Below are 21,097 nucleotides of genomic sequence, written 5' to 3'. Positions count from 1 at the left end.
AGCATGTTGTTTTCCTTTACTCATTCTTAATCTGCCATACACAGTGTACTGAGCATCATTGGCAATCGTCTTCAGCCTTTAATGTGATTGGTTACTGGATTATAGAAAAGTCATGTGACCATTTAAAATGATCAGGGTAATCCCCATTTCACCTTCACTATTAGTGGAATAATGCTGGCCTTGCTAAGAATCATCTTACACGAATGCTTCCAAATCAGGCTTACAGCTCAGAGCAGGGAGATGGCATGAGCTCCTTCTGTCCCCCTGAAGGAGAAACACCCATGGGATTTCTGAATTTCCCTGGGTTTCTCTAATTTATTTTATTTATTTTATTTTTATTTTAATGCATTGAACTATCTCCACTGGATTCAGAGGCATTCCTGGGAAGGTGCAATCTGATCCGTAAGTACTGTAGTCAACATGAGCGCACTGACAGAGGAGGCAGTGGAGAAATATTTAGACTCCAACCCAACTTTTGCCAAAGATTACTATGACAATAAATTTCGACCTGGCATTATATTTGATCTTCTGAGCACTGACAACACCAATGTGGACTTCAGTACATACCATGACCTAAGCAGCGTGGATGAAAGTGAAATAGTCTTCGATCTGATTAGAGGATTCCAAGAAAACCTCAATGTGGAAAGATGTGTGTTCAATGTACTCAAGAGGATATCGTTTATTATTCAAGCGGACCGTATGAGTTTGTTCATGTATCGCATGAGGAATGGTACTGCGGAATTGGCCACCAGACTCTTTAATGTCTATAAGGATGCTACCATGGAAGAATGCTTGGTGCCACCAGACTGTGAAATTGTTTTTCCTTTGGATACTGGTGTACTGGGACATGTGGCGCAGACTAAAAAATTAGTTAATGTTTCAAATGTGACAGAGGTGAGTAAACCATAAATAAAATTGTATAAGATTACTTTATTACTATTATTTTTCCTTAAATATCTAGAAACTAGGCTTGCATTGTCTCTTGTCTCTTTCTTAGCCTAACCGGTGTACCTAGCACAAAAATAATTCCATGCAGCAGTTCAAACGGGTCATATACAACACACATGGATATTTAATCCGGGATTAATTTCTTCCTTTGTTATGTAGTTATGTAGAAGATAAGCTGCCTTACAGTGTGCACGTATTATAGTGGAGCATGGAATGTGTGTTTTTTTTTATTACAGATATCATAAACTTGTATTTTTCCATATTAAAATAGCCTAATATATTCTCAGTCTATACATGTCACAAGCAATACCTTTTACAATGCTGTAAATGTGCTACGCACACTAACTAAACATTTACTCATTTCTAAGGCAGTTCTACAGAGCTCATTTGATGATAATCCCATTAAGGTGATATAGGTGGAAGACATGTCAAGGAGAGTTATATGCTTTTTATGTATGGACATACAATTCCAATTTTTTGCAATCGCATACTTTTAATATGTCATCAATCATGTGTACATTTTATGGGCAAATATTTACTTTAAAACTGTTGCAGGATGCATAATGACAATTATACATGTATCTAAGTGAGTACACCCCTCACATTTTTGTAAATATTTTATTAGATCTTTTTCATGAGACAACATTGAAGATAAGAGAAGACACTTTGATACAATTTAAAGTAGTCAGTGTACAGCTTGTATAACAGTGTAAATTTGGTGTGCCCTCAAAATAACTCAACACACAGCCATTAATGTCTAAACCGCTGGCAACAAACGTGAGTTCACCCCTAAGTTAGAATGGCCAAATTGTGCCCAAAGTGTCAATATTTTGTGTGGCCACCATTATTTTCCAGCACTGCCTTAACTCTCTTGGGCATGGAGTTCACTAGAGCTTCACAGTTTGCCACTGCAATCCTCTTCCACTCCTCCATGACAACATCACGGAGCTCGTGGATGTTAGAGACCTTACGCTCCTCCACCATACGTTTGAGGATGCCCCACATATGCTCAATAGGGTGTTTGGCCAGTCCAGCATCTTTACCCTCAGTTTCTTTAGCAAGGCAGAGGTCATCTTGGAGGCTCAGTTTCCGAAGGGAGGGGATCATGCTCTGCGTCAGTATGTCACAGTATATGTTGGCATTCATGGTTCCCTCAATGAACTGTAGCTCCCCACAGCTGGCAGCACTCATTCATCCCCAAAAGATGACACTCCCACCACCGTGCTTGACTGTAGGCAAGACACACTTGTTTTTGTACTCCTCAACTGGTTGCCGCCACACATGCTTGACACCATCTCACCAATCTAAACTTTTCATATGTCCTTATAACATATCAAAATTTTAATGATAGTACAGTGCCACTTTAAGTTATGACCAGGTTATTCAGGGGCAGGGTTAGCGTGAAGCTTACAGTTTAGAAAACTATGTCATGTGCTTTCAAGATAAAGGCTCTTCATTTCTTACCTAAGATTGTATTTTTATGTCTTTTGGAAAACTCTTTGGCGGAACACTGCTTAGAAATTTCTCCCCACAAAAACACTGTTGAAAAACTCTCCTATTTTTATTGAATTTTTTTTTATTTCATTACAAATATAGGACTGCCTTGTTTACCCTTTCATATTTGCTATTTTCCCAAAACATCAGTTTTGTATTAAACATACAAATGCTTCTTTTCTATTAAAAAGATATAGAATTTAACCTAAAATAGTTTTCTAGTTTGCATCAACATCCTTTAAGATAATCATTTATGAAGGTAACTGTAATTTTGTATTTATTTTCCATTTACTTCTCCTATCTATGTTCTGTTCTGGGATGTTCTGGCAGCTCTTTATTATTTCCTGTGATGCTATGTCCATGGGCGTGTCAGCGAAAGGGGAATGTCTATATAACTAGCTGGGAGGTGGGAGGAGCTAAACTAGCTGGGTGTTATTAGAGGTGGTTCTGGAGCGGCAACAGAGACAGAAGAAGTGCATCATGGGTTTTGTATACATGGTAAAAACAGGTCAGAAGTCCAAATAAAAAAAAATCTTTTAAAAACCAAAGTAATTGCGGAAAAAATTATATCTTAGAATGCTGACAGGTTTCTCTATATTACAGTGTATATGAAGAAACCTGTCATCCAGAACTGAACCCGGACATACCCAGAATTACCCCCCCCCCCCCCCCCCAAGGCTAGGGCAGAGCTAAAGCCCGCCTATTAGTGCTGGTGACATCACCGGGAACACTGTTGGGAGGAAGCCTCCGCCTGGCAGCCCTATGGAGAGCCGGAACATCACTGGATCTCCTGAAAATGCTTTTGCCCTGTGTAATTTAGCGCAGGGCAAAGGAGAGCATCGGAGTATGAAATGCTCCGATGCTCATCTTAGTGGGACACATATCATGAATGCATTGGACTCTTTGCTGCAGGGCAAGCTGCACAAATTAACTTGGGGGTACTGAAAAACTACTTCATGTTAACTCCTAAGTGACAGACCATGAAATCAGCATGTTTGTCACTATACTATCCTGCCCTCAGAGAGCAGAGCATTAGGATAGGTCCCCTTTAAGGCCCACTTCACATATATCAGTTGTGCCTGGCCGGTTGTTTTAGGCCTGGAGCCAGACACATGTGGACAGTACTTCAGCGCACAGAACTGGCTTTTATCCATTGATAGCATTGGACAGAAAACATATCATGCACAGTTTTTCTGTCTGGTGCTATTTGACATCCAGCATCATAAGTAATGCACCGGATGTATGGGAACAATCCCTTAGGCTACTTTCACATCAGCGTTTTTGCTGGACGGTTTTGAGATCCAGCAAGGGGTCTCAAAACCACAACAAAACACTTCCGTTCTAATATAACTGGTTGCATCCGTTCAGAACGGATCCGGTAGTATTATATTGAAAATGAATAAACCGGATCCGACACTAAAACTATTGAAAGTCAATGGGCGCTAGATCAAAAAACAGATCTGGCACCATTAAAGAAGACCTTTCACCAGAATAAAGTATCTAAACTGACTATACAGACGTGTAGAGCGGCACCCAGGGATCCCCCTGCACTTACTATCATCCCTGGGAGGCGCTCCGTTCTCCCGATATAGCCTCCGGTATGTTCATAGTTAGGCTCCACCCAGGGGAACCTGCCGCGGTCTCCTTCTCCTATGCTGTAGCGCTGGCCAATCGCAGGCTGGCTATGAGCTGAGCGCTGCGATTGGCCAGCGCTACAGCATAGGAGAAAGAGACACCGTCAGGTTCCCCTGGGTGGAGCCTAACTATGAACATACCGGAGGCTATAACCGGAGAACGGAGCCTCGCCCAGGGATAATAGTAAGTGCAGTGGGCGCCGCTCGACACGTCTATATAGTCAGTTTAGATACTTTATTCTGGTGAAAGGTCCTCTTTAACTCACATTGTGTTTCATGCCGGATCTGTCTGGATCAGTTTCCCATGCTGCACACAAAAACGCTGCTTGCAGTGATTTTGTGTCCAGCATGAGAACGCAACAAATCGGAACGGAATGTATTCTGATGCACTCTTTTCCGGTTTGTTCAGTTTTCTCCCTATGGACAATGATTGGGGACAAAACTGAAGCGTTGTGCTGTGGTTCTGAGACCCTGTGCTAGATCTCAAAACCGGACAGCACAACGCAAGTGTGAAAGTAGCCTTAGAAAACTATGGGATCAGTTCTTGCTTCACTTCCCTTGTTTTTTGCACCATGTCGGAGGGGACTTAACCAGATATGTGTGAGCCTAAAATGGCAGGAACTGTCTACTTAGCTATAGAAATTCATTGTCATTCAGTAATTTCTTAGAATACAAGGACCCCAATATAATCACATCTTGGACCTGGGATTTTCTACTACTAGGTGCGGTGCGCAGTAAAATTTATTCTATGCAGCCATGATGCTCTTTTCTCTACAAATATGTATTTGTTATCTGCATATTTACACAAGAGGAGCGGCACTTGCTAGCGGAAGCCTTGCCATATGGCCTTGCCATATCACATCGAGAAGAATGTTTGTAAATGTAATAACCTTTACACTGGATATAGTGTAGGGATTATTTTCTCACATACAGTACTATATGTCTAGGTATGTCCACTGTTATGCTTGCACTCACATGGTGGTGACAGTGATATTTTATCTATTAAAAGGGTATCTGATCTGTCAAGCCCTGACAACGCCTATTAAGTAGAGAAATAAATGTATAGCTCCCCTGCCACTGACTGTGGAATAGTAATTTATAGGTTGATACTCATACGCAAACCAGCTGTGAAATGCATATAGTCCTCTCCATTATGTGTATGTGCCCAGCAGTCCTCTCAATGCATTCCAATGCCCATTTTCAGGTGCACAGCAGGGAGACCGGGGTAAGTATAGAGACACAAATTACTAAAGTCAGAGGCAGGTGTTCTGTTCATGTATTACTGTAGTTAACAGGATTTGCCTAAGGTGACCCAAAAAGGAGACCCAAAAACATCTTAAAAGGCTACACAATGTATGACACTGTACTTGTATATGATGAAGAGGTACCGTGGCCTATTCAAGTAGTGGATTAGTGGAGGCTCCATATAAATTATAATGTGAGGCACATTCAGCCACAGTTACAATTAAAACTCTGTATACAGTAGTTTACAATAGATGAGCAACCACCTGCTTAATCAATTTTCCCAGAAGATAAACCATGGATGCTACAATGTTTCAACTCATGACCCACAGCATCTCTGCTCACAAGCTTAGGCTTCATTCATATCTGCACTGCTATTTTCATTCTCCTGTTCCAGCAGAGCAATGAAAATAACAGAAGACCAATGGACCCCATGAAATATAATGGGGTCTGCTGGTTTTCGGTCATGAGACCTAGCATTTTACCGGATAAATCAGTGCAGGATGCTGCACTGTTTCGTTCAGTGCATTTAACAACAGAGGTTTACTTAGCTTAATTTCAGTTTTTTATATTCCATTGCATCTGTCATTTTTGCAAAACATGACAAAACATGATTTTCCACCATATTGAATGTCGCTCTTAGGCCGAGTTCACACGAACGTGTGTGACCCGTGCCTGTGCTGCGGCCCGCAAATAGCGGGCCGCAATGCACGATCGCCGGCCGTAGGTCAGCCGCATCGGATCGCGGACCCATTCACTTTAATGGGTCCGCGATCCGGCCGTTCCGCTAAAAGATAGGACTTGTTCTATCTTTTAGCGGAACGGAAGTACGGGACGTAACCCCACGGAGGCACTCCGTAGTGCTTCCGAGGGGTCCCGTCCCGTGCGGCCGTTCCGCGATTCTGGATTTGCGGACCCATTGAAGTGAATGGGTCCGCATCCGTGATGCGGAATTCACACGGAACTGTGGCCGTGTATTGCGGCCCGCGATTTGCGGGCCGCAATACGGCCACGGATCACACACGTTCGTGTGAACTTAGCCTTAGAGTGGTTTTTCCCCTGACATTCTTGACAAGGGGGTAGAGCTTAGTAGAAATTAAGAGCTGAGCTTTATGGGAAAGGGAGCACAGCCTAAGAAGCACCATTTTATTCCAAAATGTTGGCTCAAATCTGGCGTAAAATTCTTTCTCAGTGTAAGCCAACTAATAGTTGGTATAGAGTCAGAGAAGTGTCCATCCCTGCACCAGATATGTCATTCAGCCTGAGCCACTGTGATAAATCTGGTGCAGGTCTAGAGAGCCGGGCAACGCTTAGACCATCTACAAGCTTACTAAATCTGGGCAGTGCTTTTTGGAAAAAATGCTGCTGCAGTTTTTTGAGCCAAAGCAAGAGGTAAATTAAAAACCAATGACTTAAAATTCTCTTTCTGACTGAATCCACTTCTAGCTTCTCACAATGCAGCATCTTTTAGCTCTGGCATCTTTCTTAGGTGTTTTGGTGGAAAAAATTGAACTAACACAAGATTAGGCACCCATCAGCCGTAATCTCAAAACCACCTGACTAATATTATTTAGGTTCTCCTTGTGTCTGCAATACAGCACTGACTTAACCCCACAAGACCTCTGTAGCTGTCCCATGGTATCAGGCACCAAGACGCTTACAGAAAGTTCAGTGAATTGAAAGGTGGGGCCTCCATTAAGTGGACCATCGGCAGCTTGCCTTCTTTCTATAATGCATCCATTCTTTGGACTACAGTATGTTTTCTGAGGGATAAGACCAGATGGGCTAGTCTTCACTCAACAAACACATTAATGAGCCTTGGGTGCCCAATGTTGAATCTTCACTGGTTCACCAGTTGTCCTGTTATCCTGCAAGTTGATCCAGAGGAAGGCAAAACAAAAAAAAACTATGAGGTAGAAGCCAATTTTTCTCACTTTAGGGAAAAAAAATTCCTTCCTGACTCCAATCAGGCAATCAGAATAACTCCGTGGATCAACAACCCCTCTCTAGTAGCTATAAACTGTAATATTATTACCCTCCAGAAATACATCCAGGCCCCTCTTGAACTCTGGTAGTGAATTCACCATCACCACCTGCTCAGGCAGAGAGTTCCAAAGTCTCACTGCTCTTACCGTAAAGAATCCTCTTCTATGTTTGTGTACAAATCTTCTTTCCTCCAGACGCAGAAGATGTCCCTCGTCACAGTCCTGGCGATAAATAGATGATGGGAGAGATCTCTGGTAGTAAACACTGCATATAGGGAACATCCCACAAGATTTGTTTTCTTAGACATGCTCTAACCCAGTTATTCAGTTATGGCTTTTATCAAAGTCACTCCGATCATAAGGGCCCATTTACATGGGCGAGTACACAGTGTAATGACTGGAGATGAAGCAATCATATGGATGAATGACTGCTACTGTGATCACACATCCCCATACAGATTAATTGTTTGTTTGCAGCACATCTCTATTTAACAGGGTGGCATGTCGCCAACAAACTATGACTTTATGTACTGTATAAATGATATATCACCCAACAAATAGGCATTTTACTCCTATGTTGGGGAATAGGCAGCATATTTACATGGGGAGGTTATTATGAACAAGTATTTCTATGAACATTCATTCCCGTTGTGTCCTGGCGACAGGACATTTTTTCCGTCATACAAAACAGGACAAAACGGAACCGTTATTTGTGCCCATAGAAATGTATTAGGACGGAGCAAAACTGAATGCCTTTTAAAGGGTTCCGTCCTTAAATTCCATTATATTCTGTTATAACCCTGTGTGAGGCAGTGACAGGCCTCATGGCTGCTAGGGGAGATTTATGGCAGGAGTTTCCATGTCTTCCCCGGCAATCATCAGGTCTGAGGCAGTACCAGGTGCCACAATCAGTCTGGGATAAGAGCCCAGCCCAGACTGTCAGTGAGGGGAGAGTGTTTGGTGAACAGAGTCTTGTGGAGGCTATGTACAAGTGGTCTCAACCGGGTTGGCTGAGGGGCCACAGGGCTAGGTGCTAGCTGGATCTTTGGGTGACGCCGTGACACCTGGGACTAAGGGTCATGAGGCTGGAGTCGGGAGGACTACTGGGCCACAATCCCCGCAGAAGCTGTTGAAGGGTTACAGCCAGGAGGCTGCGGGACTATAGGGCTGGAGAAAGCCGCATTTATGTTCCTTGGGTGAATAACGCTCTGTATAGGTGAGTCAGGGCTTATGTTTTTGTAGTAGTTAGTGCCTAGATGGGCAGGTCTTTTTTTTGTATGATTTATGTTTTTGCTGGTGGCGAAAATAAATCTCACGTTGGATCTGAAATCCGGTTGTTGGTGGAGATAATTGTGAGAATGACCCCCGAAAGGGAGCTAATCCCTCACACCTGTTATAACGGAACAGTATAACGGAATTACAAAATCTAATGCAAACCCACTCTAACAAACAATGGCAGGAGGGCAGAAAGTGATGAGTATGACAAGGGCAGGTTTTCTCCAAGATTTTTAATTATCTTGGAGAAACCCTTTAATATCATTTTCCTTGGTGGTCTAGAGCAGAGAATGGGTTAAGTCCAAAATCCCTGGTGATCTACTGCAAAGAAGGGGTTACTGCCAGTATCTTTGTGGTTTTGTGCAGAGAAAGGGTTAATGTCACAATCCCTGGTGGTACAGGGAAGTATAGGGGTTAATTTGCCATACCTGGTGTCCATTGGGGTTGACTCACCAGGCTTTAGTGCTGTCCTGGCTGTAACAGTAGGCTGAACAATGGTTATTCAGCTGTCATCATAAAGATAAAGGGAGAACATCAGAAGTCAGCATGAGAGCAAATGTTCCCTGAACAGGGGGAGTTGCGAAAAATACACTGTCACACTGCTGTTCAGCTTAAAGAGAACAGAGCTCCTCCTCAGTCCTAAAGAAAACCTTTCTAGAGTAGTAATGTAAAATAGAGGACGGAGCGAATGTAGCTGCAACTTCTCTCTACATATGATTTTGCAATGGCTTGAGGAAAAGAGAAGTATCAATGAGAAGTTGGTAGAGGACATTGATTGGCTCAACATTCTAGGTGCAATATTTAGGGTGCAGCAGAAAAACCTTAACTTCCTGGTTCTGAGTCCCTGTAAGGATGGCGGGGGCAGGAAGGGAAAGCCACCAGAAGAATAAAGATCATCTTTCACCCTGTACAGCTTTGTAGTGACCCTAGAGATGTGATTTAGACAATTAGTTTTATGTTTATTACCCTACTCCAACCTTACTAATCAGAGGGGATATTTAAGGTAGGGTCAGTTTTAAAGGGTTGTTTTTTTCTTACTAAATTAATAAGATGATTAGCAGTTTTACCTCTAATTTGCGCTGCATTACAGATATTTTTGGTCCCTTCAGATATGATTCTGTGTAGTGATGGGAATTCTGGCTCTTCTTAGTGATCTAGATCAACTGACTCAGCTCAGCAAAAAGAGCCTGCTCTTTTGGCTCCCAAACAACTCCCTATTTAATATTTTTACACAGTCACTCCTACCTCCACATCACCCTTACCCCTTTTAAGGGGAAAAACATGGCAAAATAACTTCAAATTTGGTCCTCGAATATGCTTAATTGGCTCTCAGACAGTAGCTGGCTCCCATTATTCATATATAGGAGCTGGCTACCGAAGATTTGAGGGGAGGTTTATTATATCCCTATGCTAGATCTGGTGAAAAAGTCCCAAACACCATGTTTGCGACGTTTCAATCACCATTGCGCCAAAATTTTGTCACAAGTGGCGTCTCTCCTCTGCCACTTTTATGAAAAGGAGGCACAGTGAGGGAAGGGGCATAGCCATTGGGTCTGTCACATTTATCTTCTTTTAGGCCAGTTTTCTGGTGTAAAAGAAGACCAGCATCTACGGCGGCTCATATATTTCAGATTCTAAGCACGCACTGCCAGCAGATGTGACTACTATATGACGAGGTCAGCGTCTTGCCATAAATTAGGTGCAACTTTCAGCAGCTCAGGGGACATCAACTAAAATAAATTTCCCATTGTGTTTCCTGTATTTGTGCATGCACTGAGTGCTTTCAGCTCTGGTCCAGAAGAGGATGCATATGGGGAGATGGTCATGTAGGTAACTCACTGCCATCTTGGAGGGTCACTGTTTACACACAGTGGGATTGGAGGGTGCGATTAAAAAAAGAGGAGAGTTAGGGTCTTAAATGCCAGTACACTTCAGTTCAGGCCATTTTAGAGTTTTCCTCAGAATATTCATTTACATTAGCCCCCTTAAGATAAAATTATGTAATTGTATGGTACATCATATGTGAAGTGTACTTGATGCAGATTTCGCATTGCATAGTCACAGGAGCTGCACCATGGGAGCCTAGCTGGAACTAATAGCGCCAATGGTCTTTTAACCCCTTAGATGCCACAGGCAATAACCACTGTAGCATCTAAAGGGTTTGTCAGATAGCCTGTCATCTTCAGAAGCATATTAAGCCCTCTCAGAGGCTGGGGCTTATTGGCAACCTGCTAGAAGTGTTGCACTAGGCAACATTGAACCCATTAAAGAAATGGATTCCCACCTTCCATCTATCTCACAAATTTAATAGAAATAATGTTATACATATTAATAACATATAAATGTAAATACGGTAATACCAGAATGTACTGTACATATCAGGCTGTTCATATCACATTTATGGTCTCCACTAAACATTTATGTATACATTGAACAGATGCCTCTTATGGATACCATACAGTGACTTTTTTTTTCTACTGGATAAAGCTGAAAATTATACTGACACACCTGCCAGAATGAGACCAGAAGCACTATCTAACTGTCTGTTTGGCTAATGTAACTCTATGGAAACCTTTATCATATATGTTGGTAGCTTTCATGGTGTACATGTTAAACAAACCTTAGAAACATGGTAAGAAACGACCACAGTCAAAGATTTAGTTTAGGTGGGTGCAGGCCTCTGAATGCTGGGCCCAAATTCTTCTCAACACAAGATCCACGTTGAAAAAGCAGCTGCTTCTTCATTGTTGATTTTTTAAATAAAATATGTTTACTCATACATACAGTTGCAAGAAATAGTATGTGAACCCTTTGGATTGATATGGATTTCAACACAATTTGGTCATAAAATGTGATCTGATCAGCATCTAAGTCACAACAATAGACAATCACAGTCTGCTTAAACTAATAACACACAAATAATTAAATGTTACTATGTTTTTATTGAACACACCATGTAAAAATTCACAGTGTAGGTGGAAAAAGTATGTGAACCCTTGTATTTAATAACTGGTTGAACCTCCTTTGGCAGCAATAACTTCAACCAAACATTTCCTGTAGTTGCAGATCAGACGTGCACAACGGTCAGGAGTAATTCTTGACCATTGCTCTTTACAGAACTGTTTCAGCTCAGCAATATTCTTGGGATGTCTGGTGTGAATCGCTTTTTTGAGGTCATGCCGCAGCATCTCAATCGGTTTGAGGTCAGAACTCTGACTGGGCCACTCCAGAAGGCATATTTTCTTCTGTTAAGCCATTGTGTTGTTGATTTACTTCTATGCTTTGGGTCGTTGTCCTGTTGCAACACCCATCTTCTGTTGAGCTTTAGCTGGTGGACAGATGGCCTTAAGTTCTCCTTCGATGATAGCAATCCGTCCAAGCCCTGATGCAGCAAAGCAGCCCCAAACCATGATGCCCCCACCTCCATACTTCACAGTTGGGATGAGGTTTTGATGTTGGTCTGCTGTGCCTCTTTTTCTCCATACATAGTGTTGTGTGTTTCTTCCAAACAGCTCAACTTTGGTTTCATCTGTCCACAGAATATTTTGCCAGTACTGCTGTGGAACATCCAGGTGCTCTTGTGCAAACTGTAAACGTGCAGCAATGGGTTTTTTTTTGGACAGCAGTGGCTTCCTCTGTGGTATCCTCCCATGAAATCCATTCTTGTTTAGTGTTTTACGTATCATAGATTCGCTAACAGGGATGTTAGCATATGCCAGAGACTTTTGTAAGTCTTTAGCTGACACTCTAGGATTCTTCTTCACCTCATTGAGCAGTCTGCGCTGTGCTCTTGCAGTCATCTTTACAGGATGGCCACTCCTAGGGAGAGTAGCAGCAGTGCTGAACTTTCTCTATTTATAGACAATTTGTCTTACCGTGGACTGATGAACAGCAAGGCTTTTGGAGATACATTTATAACCCTTTCCAGCTTTATGCAAGTCAATAATTCTTAATAGTAGGTCTTCTGAGAGCTCTTTTGTGCGAGGCATCATTCACATCAGCCAATGCTTCTTGTGAAAAGCAAACCCAGAACTGGTGTGTGTTTTCTATAGGGCAGGGCAGCTGTTACCAACACTTCCAATCTCATCTCATTGATTGGACTCCAGTTGGCTGACACCTCACTCCAATTAGCTCTTGGAGATGTCATTAGTCTAGGGGTTCACATACTTTTCCCACCTGCACTGTGAATGTTTACATGGTGTGTTCAATAAAAGCATGGTAACATTTAATTCTTTGTGTGTTATTAGTTTAAGCAGACTGTGATTGTCTATTGTTGTGACTTAGATGAAGATCAGATCACATTTTATGACCAATTTGTGCAGAAATCCATATCATTCCAAAGGGTTCACATACTTTTTCTTGCAACTGTATACACCTGTACACTAGACACGTGAAAACATATTTGCACACTTACATGACATATATTCCACACATATACACGCCAATTACACATTGCTCCCTTCAAACAATTGGTGCTAGTGGCACAGAGGGAAGCTAATTTGCATATCTTAATCACAGAGGAACACTGCGTAGTTTATAAATCTCTTTACACCTACAATGGTATGCAAAAGTTTGCGCACCCCAGGTCAAAATTACTGTTACTGTGAACACTTAAGGTGAAGATGAAATTATCTCCAAAAGGCATAAAGTTAAAGATGATACATTCCCTTTGTATTTTAAGCAAAAACTATTTTTTATTTTCAGCTTTTTCATTTTCAAAATAACAAACAAGGAAATGTGCCAGAAGCAAAACTTTGGGCACCCTGCATGGTTAATACTGAGTAGCACACCTTTTGGCAAGTATCACAGCTTGTAAATGCTTTTTTGTAGCCAGCCAAGAGACTTTCAATTCCTGTTTTCATTCATTCTTCCTAGCAAAAGTCTTCCAGTTCTGTGAGATTCCTGGACCATCTTGCATGCACTGCTCTTTTGAGGTCTAGCCACAGATTTTCAATGAAGTTCAGACCAATGGATTGTGAGGGCCTTGATAAAACGTTCAGCTTGTGCCTCTTGAGGTAGTCTATCGTAGATTATGAGGTGTGTTTAGGATCATTATCCATTTGTAGAAGCCATCCACTTTTCAACTTTCAGTTTTTTTTTTACAGTTGTTGTTATGTTTGCTTCCAGAATTTGCTGGAATTTCATTGAATCCATTCTTCCCTCTACCCATGAAATGTTCCCTGTGCCATTGGCTGCAACACAACCCCAAAGCATCATTGATCCACCCCCGTGTTTAATGGTTGGAGAGGTGTTATATTCATGAAATTCAGCGACTTTTTTTTTTCCAAACATACCTTTGCTCATTGTGGCCAAAGTGTTCTATTTCAACCTCATCGGGACATGTTTCCAAAATGCATCAGGCTTGTTTAGATGTTCTTTTGCAAACTTCTGATGCAGATTTTTGTGGAGTGTACGCAGGACTCTTGCGTACACTCCATGACTCTTCCATGACTCTTGCGTACACTTCTGATGACTCTTCCATGAAGACCATATTTGTGTAAGTGTCGCTGAACACTAGAACAGTGTACCACAATTCCAGAGTCTGCTAAATCTTCCTGAAGGTCTTTTGCAGTCAAGCAGGGGTTCTGATTTGCCTTTCTGGTAATCCTATGAGCACACAAATCTCCTCGGGTTCCCATCTGTTTGCAAGGTACTCCTTTCTTTTTTTACTTTAAAATTGTATAAAACCAAAATAAAACACTGTTATTGCTTAATGTTGAAAAGTGTTTCATCTTTAACTTTATGCCTTTTGGAGATCATTTCATCCTCAACTTGCCTAACTGCTTAAATTAACTCTCTGCCAGAAGAGATGGTAATGGTGGACATACTAACAGAGTTCAAGTTGTGCCTAGATGCATTTCTGGAGTATAATAATATTTCAAGTTATAGCTAACAAGATTTTTGGACTTGTCATTGATCCAGGGAGTTATTCTGATTGCCTGATTGGAGTCAGGCATTCATTTGTCCCCCCTAACATGAAAAAAATTGGCTTCCACATCATCTTTTTTTTTTTTTTGCCTTCCTCTTGATCAACTTGTAGGATAACAGGCTGAACTGGATGGACCTATGTCTTTTTTAAGCCTTATAAACTATTTTACTATGTAACTGTTCACAGTAGCAGAAATTTTGACAAGGGGTGCCCAAACTTTTGCATGCCACTGTACATGGCACTTTTCCTAAAGAAAAACCGTACCCCTTGATACCTTTCAAAGGCCTCTCACCCAGCCAAACCTGTACTCTGCTCTGCACTGATGAAGCGCACCCTGAAACAGCTCTCTGCAGATAAGTGTCTGTTTTGACTTGCATCTTAGTTGTGTTCAAAGACCTGTTTAATGGGTTGGATGTTGACTTATAGGATTGCTTCTTTCTACCAGGAGGTGCTAAAAGGTACAGTTTTCATTTTTTGTAAAGAGAGCTATACATACAGTAATAACATAATACAAATACATACAAAGTGGCGTAGACATAGATATACACATACACCGATTACAGACTTGCATATTTACACTGACACACAGATCGCCTGCAGATAAATAGATATACTGATGTAGCAATCCTTATCTTCACACTTGTGACATCATTCCACAGTAAAGATAGAAACTGCCTAATCTGTTATTATTATTTGAAAGTACCATTAATTCCATGGCGCTGTACATCAAGACGGGGTTCCAAATACATAATATAAAAATACAGTAAACAAGAAACTGTTAACAGACTGTTATAGAAGGGGAGATGACCCTCTTCCTTACAAGAGCTTACAATCTACAAGGGAAGAACACAGTAGAGGAGGGTAAATGCTGCTCAGTTGGCTGTGTGGTGGCAGCATCCTTATTGCAGGTGGTAGGCTTTCCTGAAGAGGTGGGTTTTTAGGTTACTTTTGAAGGTTTGGATTTTAGGGGAGAGTTTGATATGCTGGGATAACGAGTTCCAGAGTATGGAAGAGGCACGTGAGAAATCTTGTAGTCGATTATGTGGAGAACAGATAAGAGGAGAACAGAGAAGTAGGTCCTGAGAGGATTGGAGATTACGTGTGGGAATGTATTGAAAAAGCAGATCAGAGATGTAAGGAGGGGACTGGTTGTGGAAGGCCTTATATGTAGTTGTTAGTATTTTAAACTGAACTCGCTGGGCAATGGGGAATGTTGGTCATTTGCAGCTTGCCCCTGAGGAGCCATAGCAGAGGATGGGAATGGTAGTGACTCCGGCTATCGCAATCCATGATAGTAGCTTTCATCAGACTGTTGCTCCCTAGGACCGATGCAGCGAAAGGAGGAGCACCATTTATTCACTTGGGGCACATTCTGATTCTAGGGCTCCTGCCTGATGGTAGCTGGGGTGCTTGTGATGCTTGGTGCTTGTATGGGTGCAAGGCAGTGCATGTGGAGTATAATGGCCAGCGTATGGTAGAGGAGTCAGAAATCAGGCCAGATTTAACAGAATAAACATCTCTTTTTACTTAAGTGCAAAATGGGAATTGTAGTACATCCAATTATAGCCGACAAAATTACAAATGTACACAGTGCAATTCTCTCCCAGATAGCGATGTATGGATTTTGGCATGGTTAAGAGTTGTGGTTTTCTTTACACTGTCTTTCTCAAGTCTCCTCCTACAAAATCTATGGTGCACAATGGTACTCTGTCTATTGTGGCTGTACCATCCACTGAGGGATACAGGGTTTTAGAGATACGACTAGCCATGTCCAGTTGTGAAGGGTGTCTTTCCGAAATTTTGTAACTGATGACCTCTCCTCTGGAGAGGTCATGGATATCCGATTGGTGGGAGTCGTTCCAACACCCAAGACCCCCGCCAGTCAGCTGTTTGAGAAGGCACTGGCACTCGCAGTGGTGCTGCAGCCTTCTCCCAGCTTTGCCTAGGCCACGTTCATCCATCACAAGGCCTAGGTGCAGCTCAGCCCCATTGAAGTGAATGGGGCTGTGCTGCGATACAAAGCACAGCGCCTGTACAGTGTACGGCAATGTGCTTGGTGAGCTCAAAAAAGGCTGTGGTGCTACTGCAAGTGCCAGTGCCTTCTCAAACAGCTGATAGATGTGGGCCCAGGTGTTGGAACCCCACCAATTAGACACTGATTACTTATCCAGAGGATAGATCATCAGTAAAAAAAAGTCTTGGAAAACCCCTTTAGGGTACATTCACACGACCATATGAGTTTTTTGGTCCACAAATTGCAGATCCGGAAAACATGGATACTGGACATGTGCATTCCGCATTTTGCGAAACGCACATGGCCAGCCCTATGATAGAAATGCCTATTCTTGTCCGTAATTGCGGACAAGAATACGACATGATTTATCCTTTTTGCGGGGCCGTGAAACGCAGGTATGGATTCATTGAAATGAATGTGTCCACATCCGTTCCGCAAATACGGTCGTGTAAATGTACGGTACCCTTAAGTGTCCCTCACTGCAGTAAACTCTTAGCAGCTTTTGGTAGCAGGTACTCCAGTGGCTGTTTGAAAGCAACATGGCACCCGTAAACCAATCCATCAAAATCTGTGCTGCAAAAGCCCAAAGGTGGTCTTTCTGTTCTGATCCCTACAGCGTATCCAGGCAGCAGTTTATGTCCACATTTATGACATTTCCATTCCCAGTAGAACCTGCCTAAAAATTTAAGAGGCATGGTGCTTCTCAGATGGCACTAGCTGGGCACTGCATATTGGGGACTGCTCATCAATTTCTGTAAAAAATCTGCAGTGTCACAATGGTTACTTCACCACTTGATACCTTGAGGAGTGTAGTTTCAAAAATGGGGTTACTTATTGAGGGTTTTCACTGTACCCTAGGGTCTATGTAAATGTGATTTAGCGCCCAAATGCATTACATTAAAATCTGCACTCCAAAGCAGGGGAAGCAATGGGACCCAAACTCAGAAGGGGCCCGTCCGAGAGGAGGAGTGAAAGATTTTATTGTCAGGGCCCCCTCAACAGTATTATACAATGACATTATATCAGTGACAGTATATACAGTGACATGACATACAGTATATACATGTAGAAACGGACAGAGCAGGTTCCTGGTCTGGTCTGAGAGAACTATCTTGACTAGATGCAGGAGTGACGGTTACATTAGAGGTGGGTGATGCCGGGGGAGGAGGGGCGGATGACCCATTCAAAAATTTGCTGTGGGACCCAGTCAGTTCTAGTTACGCCACTTCCCATACAGCAACTTTTTTCCAAATTTATGGAATTTTCATACCCAGCAGAACCTGCTTATGAATTCAAGAAGTTGGGTGTGAGTCTCAGATAGCACAAGCGGGACACAATATATTGGGCACTGAAATTCCATATCTGTGGAAAAATTGCACTTTTCATTTAAATGCATGTTCCTCTGCACATTAATTTCTGCAAAATACACTGTCTCTAAAATCTATCACCTGGTACTTTAAAAACACTTTTATGGACATTATGCACCTTATGGACTAATCCTGGATATGTGATTACATTGCTTTCTATGGAAGATTAAAGTGACCTCTCGCAAGTAAATGGCTGTGGTTTTGGTGAGTCTTTTTTTTTATATGAGATGGACTGTCGTTTGTGGCTTAGAGACCCCATTCAAGACGCAGAAGGAGTCCCAGTAGTAAAAGTTGTCTGACCACTTTGTATATTTATTCCAAAGTTATCACCACATAAATAACACATGATAGATTTGCAAAATCAAGTGTCCTGAAAGTGAAAACTGACTGTGCCCTTAACGCATAATGCCATATATATACGGCTGCAAAGGCCCACTCCATACATGCTGCGTCCTTGTCATTTAACCCCTCAGGTGCCGTGATCAATGTTGATTATGGCACCTGTGTAGTTAAGCAGAGGGATGCTGCCTTCCAATCGGAGCCCCCCCAGTGAAATCATGGGGCTCGGATAGGTTGCCATGGCAGCCTGGACTCTACTGAAGCTTTCCAAGTGTGCCATGTTAATCTTTATGCTAAACTATGTGCAGTGGCCGGGTTTGGGGTGGTTCCAACGCCACGCTGGTTCCCCCGGACACCTTTGAGGTGTCACCATATGCTGCTGCTCACCGGAGGCTCTCTGTGGCCTAGCAGTCCAGATGGCTCCTTGGTTACAGGGCTGGTGACCTATGGTATGTGGCTCAGCGTCCGCATCTCAGCGTCTTCTTCTGGTCACTCATGCATATTTCCAGACATAGCAACAGAGCTAAAACCAGACATTCAAAAGATCAGTCTGTCTGGTTTTGGTGGTAAAATCACAGAATAGAGTAGCCTTACTGGGAGGAAATGCTCAAACCCCAAATACTGTAGTGTATTTATAACCAGGGGAGCAATTCCTCCACATGTGATCCGTTGCTAACGGCAATCCCCAGCAAAAATGCATACAATAGAGGATGCACATGTACCACAAAAACATCCTATACAAGATGAAATAATGTGTGGTGGAAAATATAAGAGTAAATAGATCACTGCAAATGGTGCACCACACTAATATGCAACTGACAATACAAGGCTAAACCCTCACACTGATGTAAAAAAATGAGATTTTAGCCAATATATTCCTGTCAGGAACATATCGGAGCCCACGCACCCCACCAAGGTATCTCAGTGTAGCACGGGATCTACCGCTAACCTACCTATAGTGTGTGAACACTGTCCGATAGGTGCCAAGGTCCGACTCACAGCACCATTTGCAGTGATCTGGTTTTGGTGGTAAACAACTCTGGCTTTTTCCATTCAACACATAATCTTCTTTAAACCCTATGGCAGCTGTGGAAAATTACCAGCTTCTCTTTCAAAGTCTCAAAAGTCTCTTAGTATTCATTAACCCTTTCCACAAAGTCTCGCAAAAACAGTGCAAATAAACAGGATATATATCACAACATACATATAAAATGCAATTACATTGTATTAAACAATGCAAGCTAACCCTTTCAGATAAAATCAAGTAAAGAGTTTATAACTTTTAATAGGGGAAACAGAAGCAAATGTCCACAGTACCCCTACTCCAGGGCACTACATACACGAGGCATAGCTCAGCATGGACAGTGTACAAAATACTATTCACCCTAATAGATCTCTATAAGAGAAGGGATCAAAAGATCCCATGTACTAGCCCCCTAAGGAGGCTAATAGTTATTTAATAAAAAGTGAATAAAAAGGTTACAAAAATAATAAAAACACCAATATATGAAAAGTTCAAATCACCTCGTTTCTCAATTTTACATATAACAATATATAAACAATAAAAAAATAAACATATTAGGTGTGCATGTGAAAATGACTGAACTATTAAAATATTTTAAAAAATTTCCTGTGTGATGAATAGTGTTGAGCGCAAATATTCGAATTATGAATATTTATTGCGAATATCGCAACTTCGAGAATTCGCGAATATTTTGAATATAGTGCTATAAATTCATTTTTCCAATATTTGTCATATTTTTGTTACGTGATCAATACAGGCGTGGGTCAAAAAGGAATATATAGCACAATATTCGATATAGTGCTATATATTAGTTTTTTAGAATATTCGTCATTTTTTCCATCTGAAGTTATAATTCCTCCCTGCTTAAGTTGCTTGTCAAGCAACTTAAGCAGGGAGGAATCATGACTTCAGATGGAAAAAAATGATGAATATTCTAAAAAAACAAATAATAGCACTATATCGAATATAGTACTATATATTCCTTTTTGACCCTAGCCTGTATTAATCGCGTAATATTCGAATAGCCGATTTTTCGAGTAAAAAAAAAAAATTACGAATATTCGAAAAACGAATATATAGCACTATATTCAAAATATATCATTACATTGCCGATTTTTCCAGTAAAAAAAATGTAGAATATACTGAATATTCAAATTCACGAATATTCGCTGAATATTCTACAAAATATTAGCGAAATATCGCGAATTCAAATATGACCCCTGCCACTCATCACTAGTAACGGGAAAAAAATGTAAAATGCGAGATTCGAAATTTTTTTGTCATCTTATCCCCCCCCCCCCCCAAAATTGAATAACAGTGATCAAAAATGGTACCAAAAAAACTACAGTTCATAGGAGCAACGGTGCATTATCAAACAGCTGATCGATGCGGATGGAGAGAAGATAGATCATGAGTATTTAAATCTTGGAAAACTCTTTTCAGGGCTTACATGGAGACTTTCTTCATTCACTCTTATGTGCGTCACAGCTGTTTCATGCATTCATCTCTTTTCTAGTCCCAGAAGTGAGACCCGCATCTATCAGACATTTATGGTTTATCTTTGTGGATATGCCATTATGTCTGAGATAATAATACCCATTTCATTATATTGCCACTGTAACTTTGCATTGACGAATCATTCACTTTATGAACAATGGTGCCACCTTATGGTCATACATTATTAAGACAGGAGTTCATACTAACAATACTGTACAGCCAGGTCATACAGCTCCGTTTGCTGCATTAGCTTTTTTTGCATTAGATTATTCTTCACAGCCACTAGCAATGATCAGTGAAAAAACTGTTTGTAATAAAATAGTTGAATACTTCCTCAACTTGCATGAAC

The 21,097-nt window shown here is 41.5% G+C and overlaps 1 protein-coding gene across 1 annotated transcript in view; it reads left to right on the top strand.

Moving 5' to 3' along the window:
• Positions 1-420: 420 nt before the first annotated feature.
• PDE6A (phosphodiesterase 6A) overlaps positions 421-21,097 on the top strand; it is a 167,849-nt gene continuing 147,172 nt past the window's right edge. Inside the window, exon 1 of the mRNA XM_040415694.1 lies at positions 421-894. Coding sequence (XP_040271628.1) covers positions 421-894 — 474 coding nt within the window. The remainder of the gene's footprint in view (positions 895-21,097) is intronic.

This window comes from Bufo bufo, chromosome 1, assembly GCF_905171765.1.
Source record: "Bufo bufo chromosome 1, aBufBuf1.1, whole genome shotgun sequence".
Lineage (NCBI taxonomy): Eukaryota > Metazoa > Chordata > Amphibia > Anura > Bufonidae > Bufo > Bufo bufo.
Note: the sequence above shows the minus strand (reverse complement) of the source record. Positions and strands in the feature narration are given on the sequence as shown.